We start from the raw sequence: 26161 nt of genomic DNA on the forward strand, positions 1-26161 counted from the left end.
TTATAAACATTATGCAAGTTTTTTGAAATTATTAACATAACTAATATGAGTGAATAAAACATAAATTTTAGATCATGGATAAATTAATGGAAAAGAGTGAGTAATTAACTTCAACTTTTTTGTAGACATTAACATGTTTGTAAATAACAGAAACTTAAACTTGAAGTGTTGTATTTTTTTTAAGAATACTTACAATACATACGTGGAAATTGAGTCAGCTCAATTTCATCACTTGTGCTAGCTTCGTGATCGTTCATCTGGTGCCTCAATGGAAATTGGGTCGACTCAATTTCGTTCTTCGTGCCACTTGTGCTAGCTTCATGATCGTTCATGCTTGTTGTTGCGTAAAAACTGTTAGAAGTCAAACTCTTCGGAAGGTGAATTAATTAAATAATATATATATATATATATATATATATATATATATATATATATATATACACTACTAGAAATTTTGCATTAGACATCGCCTAAAAACCGATGTCCCGCTTTTTTTTAGGCGATGTCTTTGTCGGTGATGTCTATTGTACCATATTAGACATCGGCTAAAACGTGATGTCTTAAACAACATAGACATCATTATTTAACAAAAAACGGATGTCTAAATCACCATAGACATCAATATTTGACAAAAAATTGATGTTTAAACCACATTAAGACATCATTATTTAACAAATTAGTGATGTTAAAAAGTCATATGACATCATCTAGTATTATATAATCTATGTCAATAAGCTTATTTTACATCATTTTCTTTCAAGGTGGTGATGTTGAAAAAACTTTTAGACATCTGTTAGTTTCTTATTAGATGATGTTAAAGGCATTTTAGACATCATTTTATGGCGCTTTATCTGATGTAAATTATAGACATAGACATTAATATATGTAGAGTAGACGATGTGTAATTTGCACTTTAAACATAGTTTTTTTGCCCAACCAAGAAACTACCAAATCCAATTACTGCATAATATCAATTGTTCATATATTCAGCCAACCAATATCTAAATATCAAGAAGTAAAACATTTTCATCTAATCCAAACATCAACTACTACAAATATTCATCCATCTGTTCCAATTTTGCACAAGCCACAATATTCGACAACATGCAATCAAACATACACAATTATACCAACTATGCCAAGATACAGAACCATGTCGTAAACCCAAAAAAAATCAGCTTCAAATTCTTCTCCACCGCCGTGCTGAAGCTTATGATTTGCCTGAGCTGCCATGTTTCCTTCTAATTGGACTCGTAATCTGAAGATTTTGTAGCAATAGAAATTTCATAAGATAGAGTTTTGATAACAACTTTACTAACTATATTATTTATTATCCTTTCAAAACTTAGGCTTTAGAATTAATGTTAAAACTAAGCAAGCTCAAAAGATCTCTTTTAAAGTAAAAGAGCAATGTAAATATGAATTACTAACCTACATCAAAGCTTTTCCACCTCTACGGTCCTTGGCAGATGGTCCGATGTCAACAGTTTTTTGTGTGGCTGAAATAAAAGGATACCATTATTTAATCACAACAACTAACAGCACAAGAATCATTAATTTTGAGAATTTGAAATAAAATGAAGAAAATTATAACACCAACTATAGAATTTTGAGGTCCATAATAAAGATTTTGGGGAGTTTCTAAGTTCCGCACTGCCTGTTCTGTTAATAATAATCATTACCTACTATGAAATATATAGCTTTGGTATTTCTGAGTTCTAGAATAACCTGAATCATTGTTTATTTCTTAAAGAATTCGGGATGAAATGCATTGTTTAGTAGAATAATTTGTTAATTTGCAGTATTCTAAAAAAAACTGCAACTTAGTTGGTACATTATATGAACATGAGTCACCTCTTTTAATATAATAGGAAACTATACAAAACAGGCCCTCACATTACTAACAAATATTTCAAGAGAGAAAAAGAATCTCTGAAAGCAATCATACATCAAGTGGTTAAGAATTGTTTATAATAAAAACCGACAGTACCTTAAAATTTTTTTTACCAGATTTGTTTGCCTGCCCTGCATCATTAGGAGCTGCAGAAAATTGGACTCGTCAATACAATTGGTTGGCATAATTCTATTAAGTGAATAATCTGTTCCTGCAGTAGTCAAATACTGGTCATTGACTATGCATTGTGTAACAATTCCACACTTGGCCAGATTCTTCCTTTTCCAGGGACCCAACACAACACTGTTTGCATCAGTTAACATTGATTGCATTTTGCACAAAGAAAGTATATTAGTATTAACAAATGTACCTGTTTGGTTGATAATGAAAACATGTAAAGTTTTTGGGGAACAGATGAGCAAACAGTTGAATAAATGTAGCAAGAATCATAGCTTTTCATCATATTCATGAAGTTACATTCAAGAAAAATTTTAGCTGACCAATTATAATAGTATTCAAATCCTTGATTCCTAAAACTGAAAAGAGAAGGGTGATGATAAGTACTAGATATCTCATAATGCAAATTAAGTGAAAAACTACACACCGGGAAACAATAGATCTCTAACTGAACTATCACTTATAATAAGAGCATTGTGGGCTTCTACAAAAACTTTAATTGTAGCATTATATTAAATATATGTTCAGAATAAGCAAATTAAATCAGTTTCAGTTTGGAAATATTCAATAATAATATAAATATATCATTTCATATATAGCATCAAAGGTGATATTTTAGACGAGTTCCACACAGGATCAAAGTATTTCTGCTGCTGCGACTGAACTAAAAAAATGCTTTTCAGGATGGGTAAGTATCACCTTTTTTAATTTCATCTGGAAGATTATAGAAGTCGAAATTGTGAGGACCGTGTACATTGTGACAGAGTTCATGAATCACCTTTCCAATTCATTGTGTGGTCTCCGTAATCTAATTTTAACTTCAGCACCTCCACCTACATTAAGCCACAATAGACCAGGATTCGCAGGGCTGCAAATCAAAATTAATCTCTTATGTATTAAACATATGTATGTTCATGAACTTGATCAAATCAGAGTGTAATGATGCTTTGGCAAACTGAGTAAACAAAAACATTCAGTGCTCTACGTTTGTTTTACTTAAGAAAAAGTTCCAGCCACCACAACTTACTACAATAGATCCTCGAAAAGAGGCTATGACTAATCTTGATCAAATCCGATAAGTGATGGATCAACAAATCAACTACAACAAGTGAAAAGCTCTCCCATAGTAAATAGACCTAAACAATTTAAACTTACAAGTGATGCCCATTGAACAGAAAGAGTTGCCACTAGAAAATGGATTTCAGAACCAGGATTTCCATGATGTATCCTTATACGCTGTAATCTCTGACAAATACAAGAAACATATATGTTTTCAGCTATTAAGCAAGGAAATTTCCACCATACTTTTCACCAACAGTTGCCTAGAAAGTTCATTTACAAGTGTTAGTGTATAGCACAAGTGAAATATGTGGAAGAATATATGTACAAACGTTATTGCCTTGGCAGTAAAACTAAAAACATTGTTCTAGTTATATACCCAGATCGCTTCTTCTCCATCTGTTCTCTATCCAAACTCCGCAATACCCAAAATCGTAATTGCTAAAGTGTAAACCCTCGACTGATAACAAGCAACTAGAGGCCGAATGGCTGATTAAGGACAATAAGGAGCAAATTTAATTAAGATAAAAAACATGATGTTTAATCAAATTTAATCATTCATAATCAAATTGTAACCAAATCAAGACATCTGCATAACAAAAATCACTGAGCCAAACAAATTAGAACCCCTAAATCGAAACCCCCAAATCAAAACCCCAAATTTAAATCTATAACAAGCTAATGTACCCGACAGATATCCATAGACAAAGACCGAGTAGCTTACCTAACTGAGCTTTCGAACTTTATACACCGTAGAGCAGCTTTAATGTTGGGAGCTTTTGTAGAGAGGGTAGATTCAACCTCGATTAACCCTGTTGAAGAAAGGCTGAGTTTCACAGAGATAATTCTGAGCTTAAAAGAGATTGAGGTTAGTTAAGAGTTCAGGAGAGAGTGAGAGACTAAGAGCTCTAAAGTGTAGAGAGAAGTTAGGGTTCTTACAGTTGGGGGTTCTTGCAGTCGAGAGAGTCGAGAGAGATACATGTGATTTGAGAAAGTCGGGAATCGGGATGAAAGAGGGAGGTGAGTGTGTTATTTTGTTTTTATTATTTTGATGTGGCTGAAAAGATTTGGGATTGGGAAATAATCGTAAGGCGGGGGAATTATTTGGTAAATGGTGGGAACAATTGGTGAACGGGGGAAAGGGAAAAGAGAGTGTCGCGCATATTTTTGTTTTTAAGTGTATTTATGACATCGTTTGAATTGGAAAATGATGTCTAAACACCACAAAGACATCGTTATTATAAAAGATGATGTCATAAAACTTTTTTACATCGACCGTATCAGGAAGCGATGTTAAAAGGGTGATGTCTATTACAGTTTTTATAGTAGTGATATATATATATATATATATATATATATATATATATATATATGTATGTATGTATGTATATACACAGGATGCACACAAGATGCACAAAATATGCACACAAGATGCACTGATCAATAAACAAAATTGATATTGATTATTTTTATTTATTACAAATTTTAGAAGTTGGTTGAACAAACATGTCTGATTAAACATTTAAAACAAAGTGACATTAATCCACTAAATTATTAGTTCTAAGATTTTCCTTTGTCTATCTTTGTAACAAAAACTTCCTTAAATGAATATATAAGTATGTAATAAAAATATATTATATTTTATATGATGCATAGCTAGATTAATATATATATATATAGTCATGCTCCAGGGAGAACCAATATTATTGTGAGATATGAGATCTAATCCTAACCACTCATTTTATATCTTATATCAATTTCCTACCATACATTAATTTTTAAATTTTAAATATTTTATCACCATCTTCACTCCAGTTCCACCACTGCCACCTCCAACCACCACCGACCACCATCTTCGGCCACCACCACCTCCGGTCACCGCCGGAAAATCACCACCGGCAAAGATAAAATCACCACCGTCAAACCCAAAATCACCAATGGAAAATGAGAAATCGCTCCTGGAAAAAATAAAATCACCACCAGAATACGAAAATCACCACACCCAGCCATTATTTATCCCCACCAGCTCCGTTCATCAATTTCGGTCACCAAAATCATAAAAGTAATCACCAGATTTTATTGTAAATCATAATAAGAATCACTAATTACCACCACATCACCACCATCATCATCTACAAATCTCCTAAATCTGAAAAATCACCTATTACAAAATAAAATCACTAGAAATGAACTCCGGTCACCAACATAATAACAATAATCACCAAAAACACCATCATTAATCACCACAACCACCATCTACAGACCACCACCACCATCTACAACTCCCTCAATCTGAAAAATCACTGATAACAAAATAAAATCACCATGAACAAAAATGAATAACCTGCTACACGATAATGCTTGAGGTGTCGGGAATTAATGAAGGATGATTGTAATCACTGGATGGAGGTCGGAGAGCCGTCAGAAAGCTCCGTCGATGGACTCTCATCGGTGAGAACGAGGAAGAGAGGGGGCAAGTCGAGAGTGACGAGGAGATATGGAGGAGACGAAAGGAGGATGAGTTTTGTATATCAAGGTTGTGCACTAGGGTTACGATGTCGCCGGCGTTGACAACGCCACCGCGACATCAACGGCTGCTGAAAAGAACGAGGGGATGGGATCGATTGCTGTGTGTGTATGGCCATGCCCACAACATCAGCGATGGAGTGAGAGGTTTAGTCATGGACAGCGAGCGCGGCAACAAGAGGAAAGGGTGGAGTTTTGAAATGGTGAGAGAAGTCAGCGGATAGGTGGTGAGTAAGATGGGTGGATAAAAGAAAACTTTATAATATAAATTATGTGGTTGTGATTTAATTTAGAGATAAAAATGTGTGGCTGAGATTAGATCTCATATCTCATATTAGTTGGGGTTCTCATTTAAGCACTTGCCTATATATATATATATATATATATATATATATATATATATATATATATATATATATATATATATATATATATATATATATATATAGGCACTTGCTCAAATGAGAACTTTCTTAAAATGAGAACCGTGAGAACTTTTTTAATTTATCAAAATCTCATTCATTTGAAGGGCCCCGCCAGGGGCACCTTCACAAAAAATGTATATCATTAATATCTCCACCTAGCCAGTGGACTTTTTTTTTGAATTTTTTTTTTGACTAGCTAGGGAGATACTAGTTTTATATACATTTTTTATATTGGGTACCCACTAGTTTGATGTTTAGATTAGTCAAAATATGAAAAATTAAGGAAGTTCTCACGGTTCTCATTTTAAGAAATTCTCACTGGAGTAACCCTCTCTCTCTCTCTCTCTATATATATATATATATATATATATATATATATATATATATATATATATATATATATATATATATATTTGTGATTCGGTTGAGTTAAATTATTCGGTGAAAGAAATAATTATGTTAAACTTAAACCTAAATTTTCGGTGATATTAATATAATATCAAAATCAAATCAAATCAGGAAAAAGTCAAAATATTAATTTAGATAGTTTGCTTTGTTTCAGTTTTCGGCTACACACAACCATCACCATTATTCTCATTGTTATTATTGTGATATTTGTAAAATTAATATCTATATTGAACATAAAATATGAAAACTTTATTATCATTTTTTATGATTTTATTGACTTATATATTTAATCCCTAATTTATAAACATAGGTGTTTGTTGTTAATGAAAGTAAAACAATTAATACCACTTAAATATCATAATAACTAATATTATATTTTACGGGATAAAAGCATCATAAATTATTTAAAATAAATTATTTTTTATATGAGATTTAATACATGTTTCTTTATTATTCTAAATATTACTCTCTTCATTCAATTTATTATGTCCTCATCTTTAATTCTACTTATCCCAAATTATTGTCCATATTTACTATATACATATACATATACATATACATATACATACATACATATATATTATAAATAAGATACTATGAATGTTAATATATTCAAAAAATTATACAAATTTTTTGTAATTATTAACATAAATAATATGAGTGAATAAAATATGAATTTCTGATCATGGATTAATTAGTGGAAAGGAGCCAGTAATTAACTTCAACTTTTTTTTATAGACATTAACATGTTTATAAATAACTGAAGGTTAAACTTGAAGTGTTATATTATTTTCAAGAATACTTACGATACAAACGTAGAATTTGAGTCAACTCAATTTCATAACCGAGAGAAACGCAAAGAGCGCTTGACGGCAACTACGGTGAATATTGTGTGTATATCGATGAGACTTACGAAAATGTGATTTTGCCGAACATAAATGATGACTAGCCGGAGGAGAATGAGTGAGTTGATTGGGTGAGCTAACTCGGCACTGGATGAAATTTAGATGAAATTGACCGTGGTTGAACTCTGGTGTTTGTATTTATATAGTTGGTATGGATGGGGATTGGCGAACAAGGTGATATTCATGCAACTTTCTGACTATATACAAGAAGCTCTAACTAACTGTGACAACTCAACAGCTGATGTGTCTTTGATCGATATTGGCTGATAGATTAACTAACAGTATACTGGTTTTGGTATTGTATTTAGAGGTGGCCAAACGGGCGGTTTGGCTCCGCCCGAACTGCCATTTGACTCGTTTATTAACGTGCCGGTTCTCGCCCGGCACAAACAAACACGAACCGTGAAAGCTGACGTGCTGGTTACGGTTCAGAGAACTGCAATTCGCAAACCGGCACGGCCCGACACGGAGGGGGGGGGGACTCGGCACAGACTGGCCTGCCAACCCGCCGAATCAACAACCCGTGAACTAACGGTTCAACTACTAAAGCACTGAGAGTGCATGCACACCATGCCAGATTGTTAGTTGTCATATAAAAATTTATTATCGATTTTATAAGAATTATTAAAATTTAAAACTTATTAAAATTTACACTTATACTCAGTGTTATAAAAATCCGTGACTTAACCGATTAGTCCCCTACAATGTTCTTGAACGATTCAATTTTTGAAATCCGATTAATCCTTATAAATTTTTCTTAATCGAAATGTATATTATTTTGTTAAAATTAAAATACTATATCATTTTAAATATGAACAATTTTAGAAATTATGATATAGTAAAGATATATTTATTAATGAATAACCAATATAATAATAACTAAATATTAAATAATATTTTAATGTTAAAATACATTCGATTTTCACTCTGATTAATCCTATGACCAATGAGATGTGGTCATCAGTCAACAAACATACTAGTCTTTGTGCATTATTATTGTCCTTAAATAATATAATACACGACTAGGGAAATTTAGGAATAAGATACTATTCATATAATCTCATTTTTAAGTCACATACTTAAAGATATATAACACGTATTTGAATTCCAAAGACATCCATTATGCTTTCAATTTATTACGCAGTAAAAAGAGACACAATAAATATTTATTCAATAACTAATAGAACATAGAGTAATATATAAATGTTTACAATTAAACATAATAGTATCGCCTCTAGGACGACAATACTAACAAAACACACACACACGTACGTACGTACATACATACATACATATAATTTTTTCTTCCTGTTGGTTGCTAAAGACCAAAAAGGAGTATACATATAGCTTCTCTTATTAATTACTCCCTCCGTCACCTTTTACATGTCCATTTGGACTTTTGACTAGTCAAATTGATTATACTTTGACTGAAATTTACATGTATCATATAATTGAAAACTATAATAAAAATTATATCATTAGAAAGTATACTTAGTCTATTTTAATATGCAACTTTCAGATTTTAAAAATAATGAATAGATAATTTGTAATGTTTAGTAAAACAATTGATCAATTTGATTCCTTGAAAATCAAAATGAACATGTACAAGAAGATAGAGGGAGTAGAAGAGAGTTAGAATATTTTATTTTGGGAAGCAATTATTGCTTACTGTTCTTATCAATTAACTAAACTGGAAAAAATAATATCTTGGCTAATGATCAAATATAAACCACTAAATACGAACCAAGATAAACTAGGCATCACCCATCCCCGGGATGTTGAAACATATGTTATATGTAAAAAGACCCATACTTATTTTTAATAAAAGTATCAGTTGAACTACTAACCTTTCCAAAGAAGTTCTGACACCTTTGATATGGCTGACCCTTTTAATTTTCATATCAACTATATAGTACTTCAATGTCTTAGAATTTTATTGTTAATTAAAAATAGTGGATGATTATTACTTTGATACAGTATGTTATAATATTGAGTTGTTATAAAATTTTAATTTTTTATTATTAGTTTTCTGAGCTTGTTGATTAAGACTTTTAATGATTTTTCATGTAATTGTTATAAACCGGATCTCAAACAAATGATTTTTTGGAATTTCAAATTGCAAAAAGAGAGTAGTGTTAGGATTTAAGGGTAATAGACAGCAGTCAACTTAACATTTTCATGTACTTAGTATTTAAGTAGAACATACTGCCACAACCAGAGCATGTCTTTGTAGTGTCATTTTATAACTGTCAGTTGTAATGTTTGTACACTTGGAAGAAGTTCAATTCACAATTGTTCATGCCCCAAGGCGCGAAGATAAATGAAAGCGAGAATAAAACACTGCTACTGTCAAGATGGTTGAGAGCAGTGCTACACAAGACAGACAGTTGCAAGGTCACGACAGCAAATTTGCATCTGACAACAATATTGGCTGAAGCTCCGCAGAAAGTAAGTTTCCGCTCGCATGACAGCAAAACACTGGCGTTCCTACCCAAAGCGTATTCAAGAAGCCATTGTCATCTCAATCATTGTTTGATAGCAAGTTCGGATGTCCCTATGTCACTATCACTGGAGATCTTGGATTAGATTTGATTCTACATCAAGTCAATCATGTGGTAGATAAAGATGTTCAACTTTAGGAAAGCTGCAGATTAGATGTTTTGTAGCAACCAAGTCTACAACTTGAAACTCAAGAATACACAAAGTCGTGGAAAACTACTTGGAAAAGAGAAAAGTCACTATTCATTCACTTCTGTTGTACTCAAAATAGTATGTTCCTAGGTTGCTTTTCATACATTGTAACAACTGTTGATTAGCATTTTAGGAATGTCTCATGGGTTGTAATCTGTAAGGTAGCCACAAAAGCAAAAGTCTACTTTATAGATTTGCAGAACCCGTGGTGCCCAAGTTTGGTTAAACTCTAATATAAGTATAGGAACCAAAACTTGAGCAAGTGTGCATGAATGCAACTTGAGTAGATCAAATAGAGAGAACACCAAGGGAGTTAAACACAAGTGTATTCCTTGAGAAATGAAGCTCGAGATTTATTCTTCGAGATTGTAGCAAAACAACGAAATAAATAATCCATTTATTTTGTGAAGTTAAACTACAAGTGTTCATAACTAAGTTTGTATCTCACTCTACTGATATTCTTGAATCTCTAATGGGTTGTTGAATTATGATTTAAATTTATCAGTATTGCATTCACCCCCCCCCCCCCCCCCACCTTCTGTAATACGTTCGAGGACCAACAAGTAGATATGAGTTAGGCCCCATGAAGTTTATAAGACATGATATATTTAGCTCAATTAGCTGTGTAGTTACTTTTTTAGCTTTTTGCAAACTCATATTTTTAAATATTTTGATACCCGTATTTCTTGAGGGTGAGCAATGTAGCATATCATGTTCAGTTGTTAAAGTTCAAATCAGACATTCGATATTCTGTATTTTGAAAAAACTATTCTTGTTCTTGTTCCGTTTAATCAGATATTAGTTTTAACCATATCAAGTCAGATTATCCGGTTCAGAATCATTTATAATTTTATTAGTTTAATTTGTTAATAATTAATTAAATTAATTGTAGTTTGAATCATTTTAGTTAACTGGTATGTTATATATTGATTGATGGCATATTAAAAATTATAGTTTTAAGACTTTAATATAAATAACTTATTTCTTCGTGTTATTTATTTTAACCAAGTAAAATTTATAACTCAATTCTTTTTTTGTAATTAGTCTCGCAAACGCATTTTACTATTATTTGGTTGACTTTTGATTAACAATATAGAACTTCCCTAAATTCACCTTATATATATATATATATTCTGACACCAAATTTGATATCTTTGTCACTATTCTTGCATCTATAATTTTTTAAAAAAAAGATTTAGTTACACGTCGAATTCTGAATTCATAAGTTTAAAAAAAAAATCTAAATAAGAATATTCTTCTGGTTACTTTATTTCAGGTTCTCCAAAATATTGTAATCTCTTTATAAATCACCTTTTATGATAAAAAATGAATATGACATAGTCCATGTTGAAAGTGCATCAATTTTTCCGTTCAAAGATGCTCACTGAAATCTTAGTTTTTGTGCTTATTTCTCACATTCATGATTTAAAATTTCTATAATATTATATTAATACTCCTTTGAACTATTAAGTTATAATTGAATTCGTTCATTTTTGTTTGAATATGAATTATATCTATTTTCAAAAATCTGAATCATGGTTCGAGCCTAATTATTCAAATTCTTTTTCAAATTTAAATTTATTTACGTAAATAATTAATTTATAAATATTAATCTATCATGTAAACAATATATGAGACTTAACTGAAATATTAACTTATCTCAAATAAATAAGATATTGAAAAGAATATAAATACAACAATTTTAATGTATGTGGTTAATGCTTTTGAATAACAAAACTAATTACTTGTATAGGTCAAGTGGTTTGTGTGGTGTATTTGTATTGGAGAGGTCTTGGATTCAAGTATTATGAATAACATTTTTTTATATATGTATATATGAAGAGGATTTAGGTTCAGAGTTAGACTCGAGTTCGGAGCTAGGTGATTTATTTTCTCAGGAGGGAGGCTTGACATGTACTGTTGTGCTATTATATATATAAGTAGATGAGATGAGGTTTTAGTTTAGCGATTATAAATATAGAGTTTAACTGAGCGATTAATAAAATGTAAGTTGATCTCACATGAATAATTTTATATAAACTAATTTATTAATAGCATTTAATATTTTTTATTTAGATGAATTAATTAAAGAAAATTTTGTAAGCGGAAGTCATTGAGAAGTGACAAGTGTAGTTAATATATATATATGTATTTATCTTGGGCAATGCTATTTGCTCCTTTTTTATTTTACCAAATTCCTTTATCAAATGATGTGGCAGACAAGTGGGTGATTACGATTGAGCGAATGATGTATATAAAAGGGTCTTATTATTATTGGAGTGAAAACAGTCAATCAGTTTTCGACACATCATTTGGGATAATTTTCTGGGGTCCCTAGCATTTTCAATTTATTTTGTAGATGTATCAATTAATAACAATTAATATTTTATATATAATTAATGAAATAACTAATGACATTTTTATAATTATATCTTAAATAGAGCTATATTCGATATTTCACGTATAATTTTTTGACAACTTCTGTCCTGTGGTTGCAATTTAATATATATAAATCAGTGTTGTAAAAAGCGGGAGTCGAACTTAATCGGTGAAGTCACGGAACAGAGATTAATCGATGATTAATTGAATTGATCAGGGATTAATCGGATTAATCAATAATTAATCGGAGATTTAATCAGTTCGGCGAACTATGGAACAACGGAACAGGGATTAATCGGTGACTAATCGTGATTAATTACCGAGTTTTAGAACATAAATATAAATAGATAGGTAGATTTTAATCCGTCAACTCAAATGATAAAAATAAGCATAATTTTCACTAATTCTTCGTCAAAAGTTATTTTTAAAAATATTTCTGTAGTGTACCAAAAACAGAGAGAAACCAAAGCTTCTTATCTTCAGCTATCCATCATTCTATCTGTCCATTACAGCGAACTTTATCTGTATATGTATCTATCTATCTACACATAAAAACGAAGATTGATTTGGGTAAAGATTAATTAATTATCATCTCAGAGATGTCTGCAATTCACCACTTGAGCTCTGTCTCATCGTTCTCCCCGATCTCAATCTCTTTTAGAACCAAATCAACATACTCACACTCTCAATCTAACCCTAAATTCCGTTGCGCCATTGCAGGTACTCGTGTTTCTTCTTGTATTCTTACCACATACATTTCACATACATGTATATTGAGGATTAATCGTGTATCTATTTGAAATATTAACTGGAATTGTGATTGTTGTGTAGAAACAGTTGCAGAACCGAAAGCAATTAGTGCAAGTGAACCACTATTGCTTAGTGCTGTTCGAGGAGAAAATGTCGAAAGACCCCCTGTTTGGCTTATGAGACAAGCAGGGAGGTATATGAAGGCAGGTCTATACAAGTTACTGTCTGTTGCGAGCTTAAATTACGCGCTTAAATTCATATATGTAGTTTCCTATTGCTGTTTATACATTATCTACTGTATTGACGCAGCTTAACATTCTCCGTTTCTTGTTTATATTGTAATGCATCTGGATATTACTTGTTCTTGCCTTCACATTTGAACACTTAGAAGGATGAAGATGTTTAATTCTTAAGAACAGCTTTTCGTGAGTTTAATGTAATGTATTGGTCAAAATCGGTGTTCTCGATAAATTTTCTGAATTAAGTTTTCAATCACGTTTTATAATTGGAGAATGCAAAAATTCATGAAAAGCTTTTGAGTCCATTTTAAGGTCTAGCTTCCATATGCTTTAACACATTCACTGTTTTTTTTTTGGCCACAAAATAGAATTGGCAACAATAATTAAGAAGATTCTAGTACATGGAATTGTTCTAAATATGCTTCAGAGAAGTAGGATATTCGATATGTAAGAGCCAAGTTTAAGAACTCAAATGCATCAAAATTGTTTAGCTTGATCTTCAGACCTCAAATTGTCTGTCTCTCTGACTCTGTCTACATCATTTATGTGTAACACTGTTGAAGGAGAAGTTTAATACTTTCAAGCATTACACTTAAGTGAGAGAGATTCCTGCTTTTCTGTGATAAAAATAGTCTATACTTTGGATATACCAGTGGGTTGTTTTCACTCTTATTGCAAATGTGCGGACATTTAAGAATTTTTGGTTTTTACACGTGCTGTGTTGGCAATTTAAGTCAGAATTATGATGCACAAAAGCATTCTATCATGTCAGGAGCACTATCTCTGTTACAGCAGAAGAAGTAATTCAGTAGAAAAAATAAGAAAGTATATATTCTAGAGAAAATTCTTTGTAAGTTCCAAGGAAGAAGAGAGATAGCTCGGAATATTAAAAACTTCTCAATGATTTCATCTTTACATGTAACACATTTTTCTTTTGACTTGGAACTCATATTCTATCTCGTTTTTTTTTGTTTTCTTATTTATTTACTTGTTTTTATGTTAGAGCTATCAAACCATCTGTGAGAAGTATCCTTCCTTTCGTGATAGATCAGAGAATGTAGATCTTGTGGTGGAAATATCTTTACAGCCTTGGAAGGTGTTTAGACCAGATGGGGTAAGATGCTTTGCTAGTTGTTATTCTTATATTACTTCTTGAAGCATTATTTATTCGGATTTTGTTCATCTATTTTTTTGTTTTGTTTTGATAGAGTGGTGATTACTATGTCATTCCCTGAGTGTTGGTCAAGCTAATGAGTTCCCATTTTCTTTTCTATGAAAAATGCTCGGTGTTATTGTTTAAATTTCCATTTGCATGTTAGTTTTATAGTCACTACCTGCACCAGATAGTATATATTAACCAGAACGTTGATATGATTTTCTCTTGTACAGGTGATCCTATTTTCAGACATTCTTACTCCTTTATCTGGAATGAACATACCATTTGACATTGTAAAAGGCAAGGGTCCAATCATTTTTGATCCGCCAAGCACAACTGCTGATGTTGAGCAAGTGAGAGAATTTATCCCGGAAGAGTCGGTTCCGTATGTAGGGGAAGCCTTAAAAATCCTACGAAAAGAGGTTTTCTTCTTTTCCTTGTTTTGCTTCCTGTGCCTGATGTCATCAGGAAAGTATGGTAGATACAAGAATCATTCAACTTTAATAATAGTATTCTACTACTTGAAAAGAATTGCTTTATTTGGTAGGATTAAGTGTGAACCTAAGTTCAGCAGTAAATTGAAAGAAGAACGATCAAGATTTAGAACAAGTGGAGAGAATGGGAGAAGTTTAGAGAGTGAAACTGGAGAAGATTTAAGGAAAATCAGATTATCATGACAATATACATTTTGATCCATACTACCATGAAAAAGCTCTAATTTGGTAATTATTTGAAGAATAAAAGGGGCTCAATGCAGATCCCAGGCTAACAGGCATGTATAGGCACTTAGATTGTAATAGTTTAACGAACTTCCAAGAAAAGCTAGTAAAATTTTGAACATAATCTAAGAGTCTGTTTGGGTAATCTTAAAATAATGACTTATGGCTTATGATGACTTAAAGTGATGAGTGAAAGGTAAAAATTGTCTATTTGGGCAAGTTTGTAATACGAGTAACTTGTGAGTTATTAAAAATGTAATAGTATGAATAACTTTGATAGGTTATTTATTTAATTGATAATATTAACTTTTATTACATAAATCACAAAATAGAAGTAGTTGTTGAAAAAAGTACCTCCTACTAACTTCTGGCTTTAAGTCAGTTTATGGCATATTTTCAATTGTAAGTCAGTTTATGACTCATTACACAGACACTTTTTAAAACTTAGACAAACAGGCTTTAAGTCTATATGGACTGGACTGGCAAGGTTAATTGTATGTTCCTATTTCTAAAAGATTATCCCTCAGCTTGGAACTTAAAAGTTTTTCAAGCATGCCTTTCTCTAATGCTAGGAAATAGTTGTTTACGTATTTCCTTTGGAATTAAAGACCATCATCTCAAGCTTGTTAGATCAAATGTTTTTTGTTCTGTGCTTGTCAAAAGATTTTCCTCTAGCTTCCTTGTAATTGGGACTGTTGTTTTAGACATCCAGCTACCAACAGTGGATCAAAACTTATATATCAACCTTTACTTAAGTCTGATATAGGTTAGAAAAGGAAACTAAGAAACCAGAACATAAACATGACAAACCCTTGTAATTAGAAAAGTTTGCAAGATTTGCTTTTATAGTACTCTCTACAATCGTTATCCCTCCTTTCCAACTTGCATGTGTAATTTATGAGTGTCTAGTTCACCTCGTAGAAAATTTTGCATTATCCTTATTGTAGCAGTGAATGGATTGAATATGATCTAAATTTACTTGGGCCCCCTCCACATCAAAATTGTTATGATTTATGTCAGGTGAACAATGAGGCAGCAGTACTGGGTTTTGTGGGAGCTCCTTTTACTCTTGCATCTTATGTGGTTGAAGGGGGTTCATCAAAAAATTTCACAAAAATAAAAAGACTGGCTTTCTCACAACCAAAGGTAATGTGCCAAATAATATCATGTACTTTATGTGTTACTACCTGTTTGTTTTATATGGTAATTAAATTATACGTTAAAATTACGTATAAGTTTACTACTTGATAGTTTGTTTAAAAAGTAAAATTGACTTGTACGTTGAAGACTTGAAGTTGAATTCTGAGAAGTGCCAAAAACTTTATAAAATTAAATACCATCTCTTCTAAAGGTAAGCATTATTGTTATTTTGCTAACTTTTATGCATAATAAGTTATTAATTTGCTAATAATTTTAACTGAACTATTAAAATTCAAAATTTGCTTTTTTACTTTCAAGTTTCAAGTAATGAAAGTACATTCAAGTAAAAAAAATTGTTTTATATACAAGTCGAATGGGCTATATGTTTCGACCAAGGACAACAAAATAATTTGATCCAACAGATATCTAATTTAAACCCGAAACTTTGGATTTATTTTTAGTTTGTATATGAACTTGCCTATATATATATATATATATATATATATATATATATATATATATATATATATATATATATATATATATAGAGAGAGAGAGTCATGCTCCAAGGAGAACCAATATTATGGTGAGATATGAGATCTAATCTCAGCCACTCATTTAAATACATTATATTCATCTCTCATCATTCATTTAATATTTTAATATTTCATCATCTTCTAATTCAACTACCTATCACCTTCGGCCACCACTGACCACCACCACCACCTCCGGCGACCACCAGAAAATCACCACCGGCAAACATAAAATCACCACCGGAAAATATAAAATCACCACCAGAAAATCAAAAATCACCACTTGAAAATCAAAGATCAACACCAGAAAATTAAAATCACCACACCACCACCTTCTACAAGCCACCATCACCACCCCGAAACCCAGAAAACCACTAACTACAAAACAAAATCACCATCGGCAAAATAAAAAACAACACCAAAAAATGAAAATCACCAAATTTAATCACATATAATTACATTGTCACTGTCAAATAAAAAATCACAACTAGAAAATGAAAAATCATGGCCTGCAAACGCAAAATCACCGGACCTTGTCACTACCTCTACCTATCAAATCCAACCACTGTCACCACCATCGAAAGACCATCCACTGTCTAAAAAAATCATCGACAACACCCCAAAAATTACCTTAAAATTAACACAAACCAATCAAAAGTGGAAAAATCACCACATTTTCTTCTTCAGTATAATAAATCCGGCTTAATCGCCGAATCACTTGATTTGGAGAATGGGCGGCTCCTAGCGGGGATGGAACGGAGTCGATAGCGCGATTGGCGGTGTTGGAGGGAAAGGAAGAAGTCGGGAAGGGGAGTGGAGACATGGACGACGGGAGAGAGAGCGGGGCTGGAGGAGAGAGAGAGAGCGGCGGTGTTCAGATCTGATGGAGGCGGTGGGCTGACCTTGCCGTGGTGGTGGTGGGTGCAACTGGTGGTTCGACAGGTAGAGGAGGTCGACATGGCTGGGGCTGGAGATCAGAGAGAGAGGAGGGTAGCAGATCTGATGTGTAACGGCGGTGGCCGGCGGACTGCTAGCGGGGGGGGGGGGGGGGGGGGGGGGGGGGGGGGACTGTTGGTGGGAGTGGGTGGTTGGTGGTGTGAATGAAAGATATGAATTATAAAATAGAGATTTAAATGTGTGGATGTGATTTAATTCAGGGATAAAAATGTGTGGTTGAGATTAGATCTCATATCTCACATTAGTTTGGGTTCTCATTTGAGCACTTGCCTATATATATATATATATATATAACATTCCAGGAAGGTACTTCTTGTATGGAATTACATAGTACATCATTGTTAATCATCAATTTTATTATAAATTTTATTACAGAATACATATAAAATGCGATTCTAATATAGAATACTATAACATGTATCTATTATAAATAATTTAACACTTTCTGCAAGTGATCAAATAGAAACCAATGTTATTCTAGAAAGTAGAAACCACTCCCATAATTACTATTTTGAACTACAAAAATCACCTGTTTATACACCTTTTATCACTATTTTATGCACTAAAATTATTAATTTTAATTTTTCATAATTGAGAAAATTTACTTATGTTTGCTATTGGTAGTCAATTATTGATGATCAATTATAGTTGTAGGAGGTCCTTGGTACAAGTAATGAGATGAGATTTGTGGTGGTGGTAAATAGTCAGTTAGTCACTATTAGTTGTAAGTTATGGTGGTAACCGGTGATAAGCCAATCGTGTAGGTGATGGTGATAATAGTGGTAAGGGTTGATAAAGATGTCAGGAGATTCATCAATGTAGTATGAGTAGCGATGATGATCATATATGTTGTATATATGTGTATTTATATATCTATGTTTGTGAGGTTTTTATATAAAAAATAGTGATATTTGATGTACAACTGAGTGATATTTGTAGTTAAAATCAGTGATAAAAGATTGGTCAGAAACTAGTTTCTAGTTTATATATATATGAAACTAGTTTATTATAATGTATGTATTTTGCAATATTTATAAAATATTATTCAGTTTAATAACTAAATTCAAACTATGTCACATTAAATATATAATATTATTTATTATTATATATTATAAGTTTTAACAATTAAAAACCTTTTGCAAATTAGCCGAACAAAAACAAAGATTAACATAAGGTATCTCTTTCAACACATTGACACAAACAGGCAACAAACGCAACACCCACAACACAGTCGTGGGATATGTAACGCTTTCTGAGATATAAAATGGTTTTTAAATTGATGTGTTACGAGTGTTAATGATGTACTATATTCCTGCACATTGTGGAAGGTTACTGTATTTGATGATTAATGGTTAAATATTTATAAATTCAAATTTTTGTGTTTCGATTTCCTTTTCGAGTTTTGAGTTTGTCCATATATAATCCAGGAAAAATCCGGGTTGCGGGTATACCTGAATCGGATACATAATCCCTTGGATTCGGATGGAGTTCAGATTTTCATTTTCGGGTATTATTAGGTTTGGGTTGGATTAAAAATTATGGTCTGGGTTTGGATTCGTCCATATCTGACACGGTCCAACCCGTTTGCCATCTCCAGTATCAACAACTTAGATTATTAGTAGTTGCAAAACCAAAATAGTCTAATCCAATCTGCGATTGACAGCGACTTGGATTTACTTTTACTGCAAAATGTTCTATAACAAGGTTTATTGTTCCATAACAAAAGTACTACAAAGTGTAGAGTAGTAGGAAAATCGTCATCAACTCAACCAGACATGGATCTTAAAGGTAAGGCCAAGTTTTAGGATATTAATTAATTAACTAATATATATATTATTTTTCTTTTCCGAAAGCATATATTACTTTTATTTGAACTCTTGAGTTACGGTCTCCACTCATAAAAATATATGTGTAAGGTCATGTTTCGTTTAATCACAATAACACATATATAATTATTCATCATTATTCTTTTGCAAGTAGTCGTCAAGCAACTGTAAAAATAGTGAGTAGGCTATATTACAGTTGTATAGCATATAGCTCTTATTAAACGAGTAACAAGTGTTTCTATAATTTAAATTTATTGTAATAGTCAGTCGCTTATAACTTGTATAATGGGCAAAATGTTGTAGTTTATATCACGTATCAACACACACAACATTTCATTTTTGACTTGTCGACTAGTGAAAGACTAGGAGACAACTCTTTCTAGTAGACCCTGTTAAACCGCTTCGACATAGTGGCATTGCAACTTAGGTTTGGGTTTAAAAGATCTAAATTTAATTATCCTTCTGCATGTATAAACTAAACCAGCAATAAGGTAAGAACAAAATTATAGCTCTTATAGATTAATGTTTCAAAATCATCATATGTTTGTTGATTGAATCCTATATATAAAGTATACCATTCATTGTATTATAATAAGTGTATACCAAAACCAATATACTGTATGTTAACTGTGAAGAAAGTGATCCCCTCTGCTTGAAGTAGCACTCAGAGTTAGATTCTTGATGTTAACCACTACAGGAAATGGTGAAATATAATATTTTCTGATAAATCTGCCTCAATGTTAAGCACTACAGGAAATCTTGGTATATAAACTTTATTAATAGCTCTGCAAGATAGTGATAGAAGCTCATAGACACACTGTTCCCTTACCTTCTCTTCCTTTTGAAGATATATCTAAATTTTCATCTATACTCCATAGGTCCTTCACGCATTACTTCAAAAATTTGCAACTTCAATGATCAAGTACATCCAATACCAAGCTGATAATGGAGCTCAAGCTGTTCAGATATTTGATTCATGGGCAACAGAGCTAAGTCCAGAGGACTTTGAAGAGTTCAGTATGCCGTACTTGAAGCAAATAGTGGATTCTGTGAAACAAACCCATCCAACTCTTCCTCTGATTCTCTATGCTAGTGGATCAGGAGGACTGCTTGAGAGATTACCTTTGACCGGAGTTGATGTGGTAAGCTTGGATTGGACAGTTGACATGGCTGATGGGAGGAGGCGATTGGGAACCGATGTGGCAGTCCAGGGAAATGTGGATCCTGGTGTTCTATTTGGTTCAAAAGATTTCATCACAAGTCGGATACACAGTACTGTGAAGAAAGCTGGGAAACATAAGCATATTTTGAATCTTGGCCATGGTATTAAAGTAGGTACGCCAGAAGAAAATGTTGCTCATTTCTTTGAGGTTTCTAAAGCAATCAGGTATTGATTGTAGTTTTTAAAAGTTTAAGCAGTTCTTGTTGATGTTAGCTGTCTTCCCTTGTCAACATGTTTACATTCAACTAGAATGAGATTGTACCCAATAATTTAATTATCATTTTTATCTGTAGGTTTCAGCCAATAAAAGATATAAAATTTCATGTTACCTTGAGATGTGTTTCTTTGTGTATTAAATCTGACAGGTTTATTAATATACTGTGTTGCATTTGGTTGGAAGAATCCCAGTAGCTAAGAGAGAATTAAATGAGGTATTGCGAACACAATGACATCATACCAAGGGTATATGGTACGTGTTTCTTATGTTGTGAGTTTTATTTTCAAATCAAATAATAAAAATCACATTTATTTTTAAAAATCTTAAACATCTGTTTGATATTGAGGGCCTCGGAGATAAACTGCCAACAACTAGCTAAGTTGTAGTTGGCGAGGAAACTAACATCTATTCTGAAAATAACTTAGCTGGCGAGGAAACTAACATCTATTCTGAAAATCTTGAATATCTGTTTGAAATTGAGGGCCTTGGCGAGTTTGGGTAAACTGCCAACAGGTAGCTAAGTTCTAGTTGGTGAGGGTTAAATTGCATCCGAGAGTAACCTTGAAGGAGAGGGTGTGACCTCACCATAGGATTACACTGCAAGTTTTACACCAGATCCTAGAAAAGTGCTGCTGCCACTGGAGGGCCAACTTAGTACAGTAGTTAGTATAAGAAAATTTTGTGTTTGTATTTATCCTTTTCAGATAAATACAGAGTCAGATCTGGCTTATGGGTAGATGAATATGACTTGTATCACTATGGGATATTTTCAACGATATGATCTTAAGAATGTGAAGTGTATGTCAAAATATTATAGTAGAATATATTTTTTATGCAAATTTAAGTTCTTATAATGATATTATTTTATTATATAATGCTAATGGTAGAGACTAATTGATTATTTTTTTTTTATAAAAAATGAATGATTCAGATGATCAAGTATTTTAAAAAATTTCATATTTATTAATTTTTACTAGATGTTTTTATCCATACAGTTGAATTTTTAATTAGATGTATAGATATTTTGAATTTGAGGCGCACAGAAGAAATTTTTTTTATCGTGAAGCATTAGATTCTCTTTTAAATAATCAACTATTTTATAATGGTTTAGAATTTAGCCACTTATTTTTTTTTCTATTAAAGTGAACAATATGGTATCTGAATGAACATATCACTATGTGTGATATGAAAATATCACTATGTGATATGAAATGATACCTCCTGATGGATCAGAATTTCACATCAGGATTTGATGCACCAACAAAATAAAAATCCCCCAAACTTTTAAAAAGTCTGAACAAACGGGCTCATAATACAGTTTGGTCAGTGCTGGTACATGTTAGTCCTTTCAAGACAACTTCCCTTAAACGTTTAAAACAATGTCATTAGCTGCTCACTGATCTATTTATTATTCCCAACATGACTTGTAAGATTCATTACCAACAACAATCCCATCTTGCTGTCCAAGTGTTCTTCCCTTCTTTCTCAGGCCAATGTACCATCTTCATTTCAGATAAATCTTATTTTACTTTTGTCTCGAAATGAAAGTCTGGTTATCTGTTCTTTATGTCATAGCCATCCAAACTCAAATTTATTTCTGTATTGGCAATGTGACTCCCACCCAAATGCTTGTTTTGCCACTCATGATCCAAGAAACCGAAAACAAGCTCAACTTTCAGCATAATGTTACTCTCACCGTCTCCCTCTCTGTGGGAACACCCCAGCAGAATGTCACTATGGTTTTAGACACCGGCAGTGAGTTGTCATGGCTTCAATGCAACACCACTGGGTCGGGCCGACCCGTGTTTGACCCGACCCAGTCATCGACGTACTTGCCCATCAACTGCTCATCGCCCGCATGCACGACCCAAACCCGAGATTTCCCCATCCCCACATCCTGTGACTCCAATAAACACTGCCATGCCACGCTGTCCTACGCGGACGCCACGTCGTCAGAAGGAAATTTAGCGTCGGATACGTTCAACATCGGGGCGTCTGGTATGCCGGGCACGATATTCGGGTGCATGGATTCTGGTTCAACTAGTAACTCCGGTGAGGATAACAAGACAACTGGGCTAATAGGCATGAACCGCGGACCTCTATCTTTCGTGTCGCAAATGAATTTTTCAAAATTTTCGTACTGCATCCCCGGTTCGGATCATCTAGGAGTTTTAGTATTTAGCGATGCAAATTCAACTTGGCTAAAGTCACTAAATTACACTCCTCTTGTTCAAATCCCAAACTCCTTGCCATATTTTGATAGGTCAGCTTACACTGTCCAGCTTCGAGGTTTCAAAGTGTCCGAAGAAATAATTGCACTCCCAAACTCCATACTCAAACCGGATCACACTGGCGCGGGTCAAACCATGATAGACTCGGGTACCCAGTTCACTTTCCTTCTTGGCCCGGCTTACAGTGCAGTCAAGAATGAGTTCTTGAACCAGACAAAGGGAAATTTAAGGGAGTTGAATGACCCAGATTATGCTTTTCAGGGAGCTATGGATTTGTGTTACTTGGTACCATTAAACCAAACAAATCTTCCGGTATTGCCTAGCATTACCATCATGTTTGACGGCGCTGAAATGAATATTTCGGGTGATAAATTATTGTATCCTGTCCCGGGGGAGGTCCGTGACAACTGTTCAGTTTATTGTTTTACATTTGGAAATTCCGATTTGTTGGGCGTTGAAGCGTATATAATTGGCCACCATCACCAGCAAAATCTGTGGATGGAATTTGACCTTGAAAATTCAAGGGTTGGGATTGCTCCGATAGAATGTGATATAGCAAGTCAAAGAATTCGTTCCTAGCTAGCATCAGTGCGTGACATTATATATATACACAAAGTGTTATTCTGTTTTGTAAACTTTCTCATTCTATTATATTTGTAAACTTTTCTCATTTTATTCGAATTTTTAAGAATCGACTTCTATTAGATTGAAATTTAGGGGTGTATTCAATTGCGGTTTTAAAAGATTTTTTTCATTCATAAAATTCGAGAATATTCGATTCGAATTTTAAAAAATATAACAGAATCTTGGTGTATTCAATTGAGATTTTAAATTATATTACAAAATTTGGTGGTATTCAATCAGGATTTTAAATATATTTTTAAAATCTTATGGTATTTAATTGGGATTGTTTAAAATCCATTAAAATCTAACAGTATTCAAATCAAGATAGATTTTCTTGGACTTCATAAAATGATCGGTTTGTGGGATTGTTCAGTGTATTTTAAGATTTTTAAACCTCACCAAAATCCATGAAATTTTAAAACAATGTGCTTCAATCTTAAAGAATCTATATTAACTCCGCGACATTTTATCAAAAATCCGTATAAAATCAAAATCAGATACAATCCATTAAAATTCATAAACTGAAATTCTTATCTAAGAAAATATTATAAATATATATTAGAAATGACGTAGAAAAATGTTAACTCTAATAAGACATTTTCCATAGCTATTATTTTAGCGAGATATTAGGTTATATGTATCAAACCTCTAAACCAATTCCACTTAACGTATTAAAATAATATATTCTATTTATAATCTAAAACTATAATTATATATTGTCTAAGAAAACCCTCTTGAATCTGTCCCAAGTAATAACTTATTCTTCTTCCAAGGCACGAGCTGATTCCCACCAATAATTTGCTTCACCTTTCAAAAAATACGACGCATAATCAATCTTCTTCTCTTCGATTACAACAGCTAGTGTGAAAGCCTTCTCCATCTCCTTAAGCCAAGATTGGGCTTCAACAGGATCTTGAGTTCCACAAAACTCGGGTGGTTTCACAGCTTAAAAAGATTTGAAGGTACCAGGAGTTGGTGGTGGTGGAGGTGTTTGTTGTTGTTGGTGAAGTTGTTGTTGAAGGAGTTGTTGTTTAGCAAGGGTAACAGATTGTTGATGAAGAAGTTACATGAGTTGAGCCAAGTTTGGTGGTGGATCTTCAGGATTCTCAGTGTTGGTGTTGCGGGCTCTTCGGGGAGGCATGATTCTGAATGTAGACAAGAAAAGTTTATTCACAGTTCAATATATGCATACACAAGTTATAACAGAGGGTAAATATTATGATCTACATAACTAATCCCATTGAAGCACAATGACTTATACAGGGAGCAAATTTTACATAACAACCATTACAATTGCTAAATTCAACTTATTAGCTGGTGTTAGCTAAAATAGCAAATCTAATAAATAATTAGTTTTCATAAATATATATATACACACATATATACATTTACATCAAAAAATTATAAGTCGTTTATGCGTTGTGCGAGTCTGGATCCTCTATCCTTTATTGTGTCATTTTTATATGTCCCTTCTTTTTTATTGGTCAGTTTTTTAACTTCCCACGTGCCCTCTCTCCTTCAAAAATTTATTAGTTTCAATTAATATATATTTAAAATATTGATGCAGAATACAAATAAACTACTGAGAACGTGTGTTTATGTGTCTTACACTCTGATATATCAGCATGATTCAATTAGCTAAATCGGAACTATCAAGAACCCTAATACTCCAGGTATATGACTACCATTTCTCAAGTATCACACCACTTGAATTTTGATGATTATTCTTTGGAAGATATTGAAATACCTATTACTCCAACAAAGACTAATTAAATCGATGAAAGTATGGTACCGAAAGTAGGGCTTGAGTTTGAAACAGAAGAAGATGCTTACAAGTTTTACAAAACATATGCTAAAAAAGCTGGATATGGTATACGGAGGAGTAAAATCATAAGGACCGTTCGGGAGAAATTTTAGACAGAGTATTTGTATGTGCATGTGAGGGACACCGTGTGAGTGATAAACGAGATGACGTTGTAAAACAACAGCGTCCAGAAACTAGATTTAGTTGCAAGGCAAAATTGGGTGTCTTTTCTTGATCAAATGGAAAGTACAAAATTTATAAATTCATATCTGAGCATTC

The 26161-nt window shown here is 32.7% G+C and overlaps 2 protein-coding genes across 3 annotated transcripts; both read left to right on the plus strand.

Annotated features, from left to right (window-relative positions):
* The first annotated feature begins 12884 nt into the window (after positions 1 to 12884).
* LOC108196658 (uroporphyrinogen decarboxylase) lies at positions 12885 to 21340 on the plus strand. Of its 2 annotated transcripts, none has more exons than XM_017364051.2 (6): positions 12885 to 13184; positions 13296 to 13417; positions 14457 to 14567; positions 14843 to 15031; positions 16349 to 16474; positions 20663 to 21340. In XM_017364051.2, the coding sequence occupies exons 1-6, from the start codon at positions 13064 to 13066 to the stop codon at positions 21176 to 21178; spliced, it is 1185 nt and encodes a 394-aa protein (XP_017219540.1). In that variant the 5' UTR covers positions 12885 to 13063; the 3' UTR covers positions 21179 to 21340. The 2 variants fall into 2 exon arrangements, with proteins under 2 accessions (XP_017219540.1, XP_017219541.1); XM_017364052.2 differs by having other exon boundaries at positions 12920 to 13184; positions 13302 to 13417.
* A 1301-nt stretch (positions 21341 to 22641) lies between these two features.
* Positions 22642 to 24178, plus strand: LOC108194261 (aspartic proteinase PCS1). Its single transcript, XM_017361210.2, has one exon. It carries the CDS (start codon positions 22765 to 22767, stop codon positions 24031 to 24033), a length of 1269 nt encoding a protein of 422 aa, XP_017216699.1. The 5' UTR covers positions 22642 to 22764; the 3' UTR covers positions 24034 to 24178.
* The last annotated feature ends 1983 nt before the right edge of the window (positions 24179 to 26161 follow it).

The sequence above is a fragment of the Daucus carota genome, chromosome 7 (genome assembly GCF_001625215.2).
Source record: "Daucus carota subsp. sativus chromosome 7, DH1 v3.0, whole genome shotgun sequence".
NCBI classification, from domain to species: Eukaryota; Viridiplantae; Streptophyta; class Magnoliopsida; order Apiales; family Apiaceae; genus Daucus; species Daucus carota.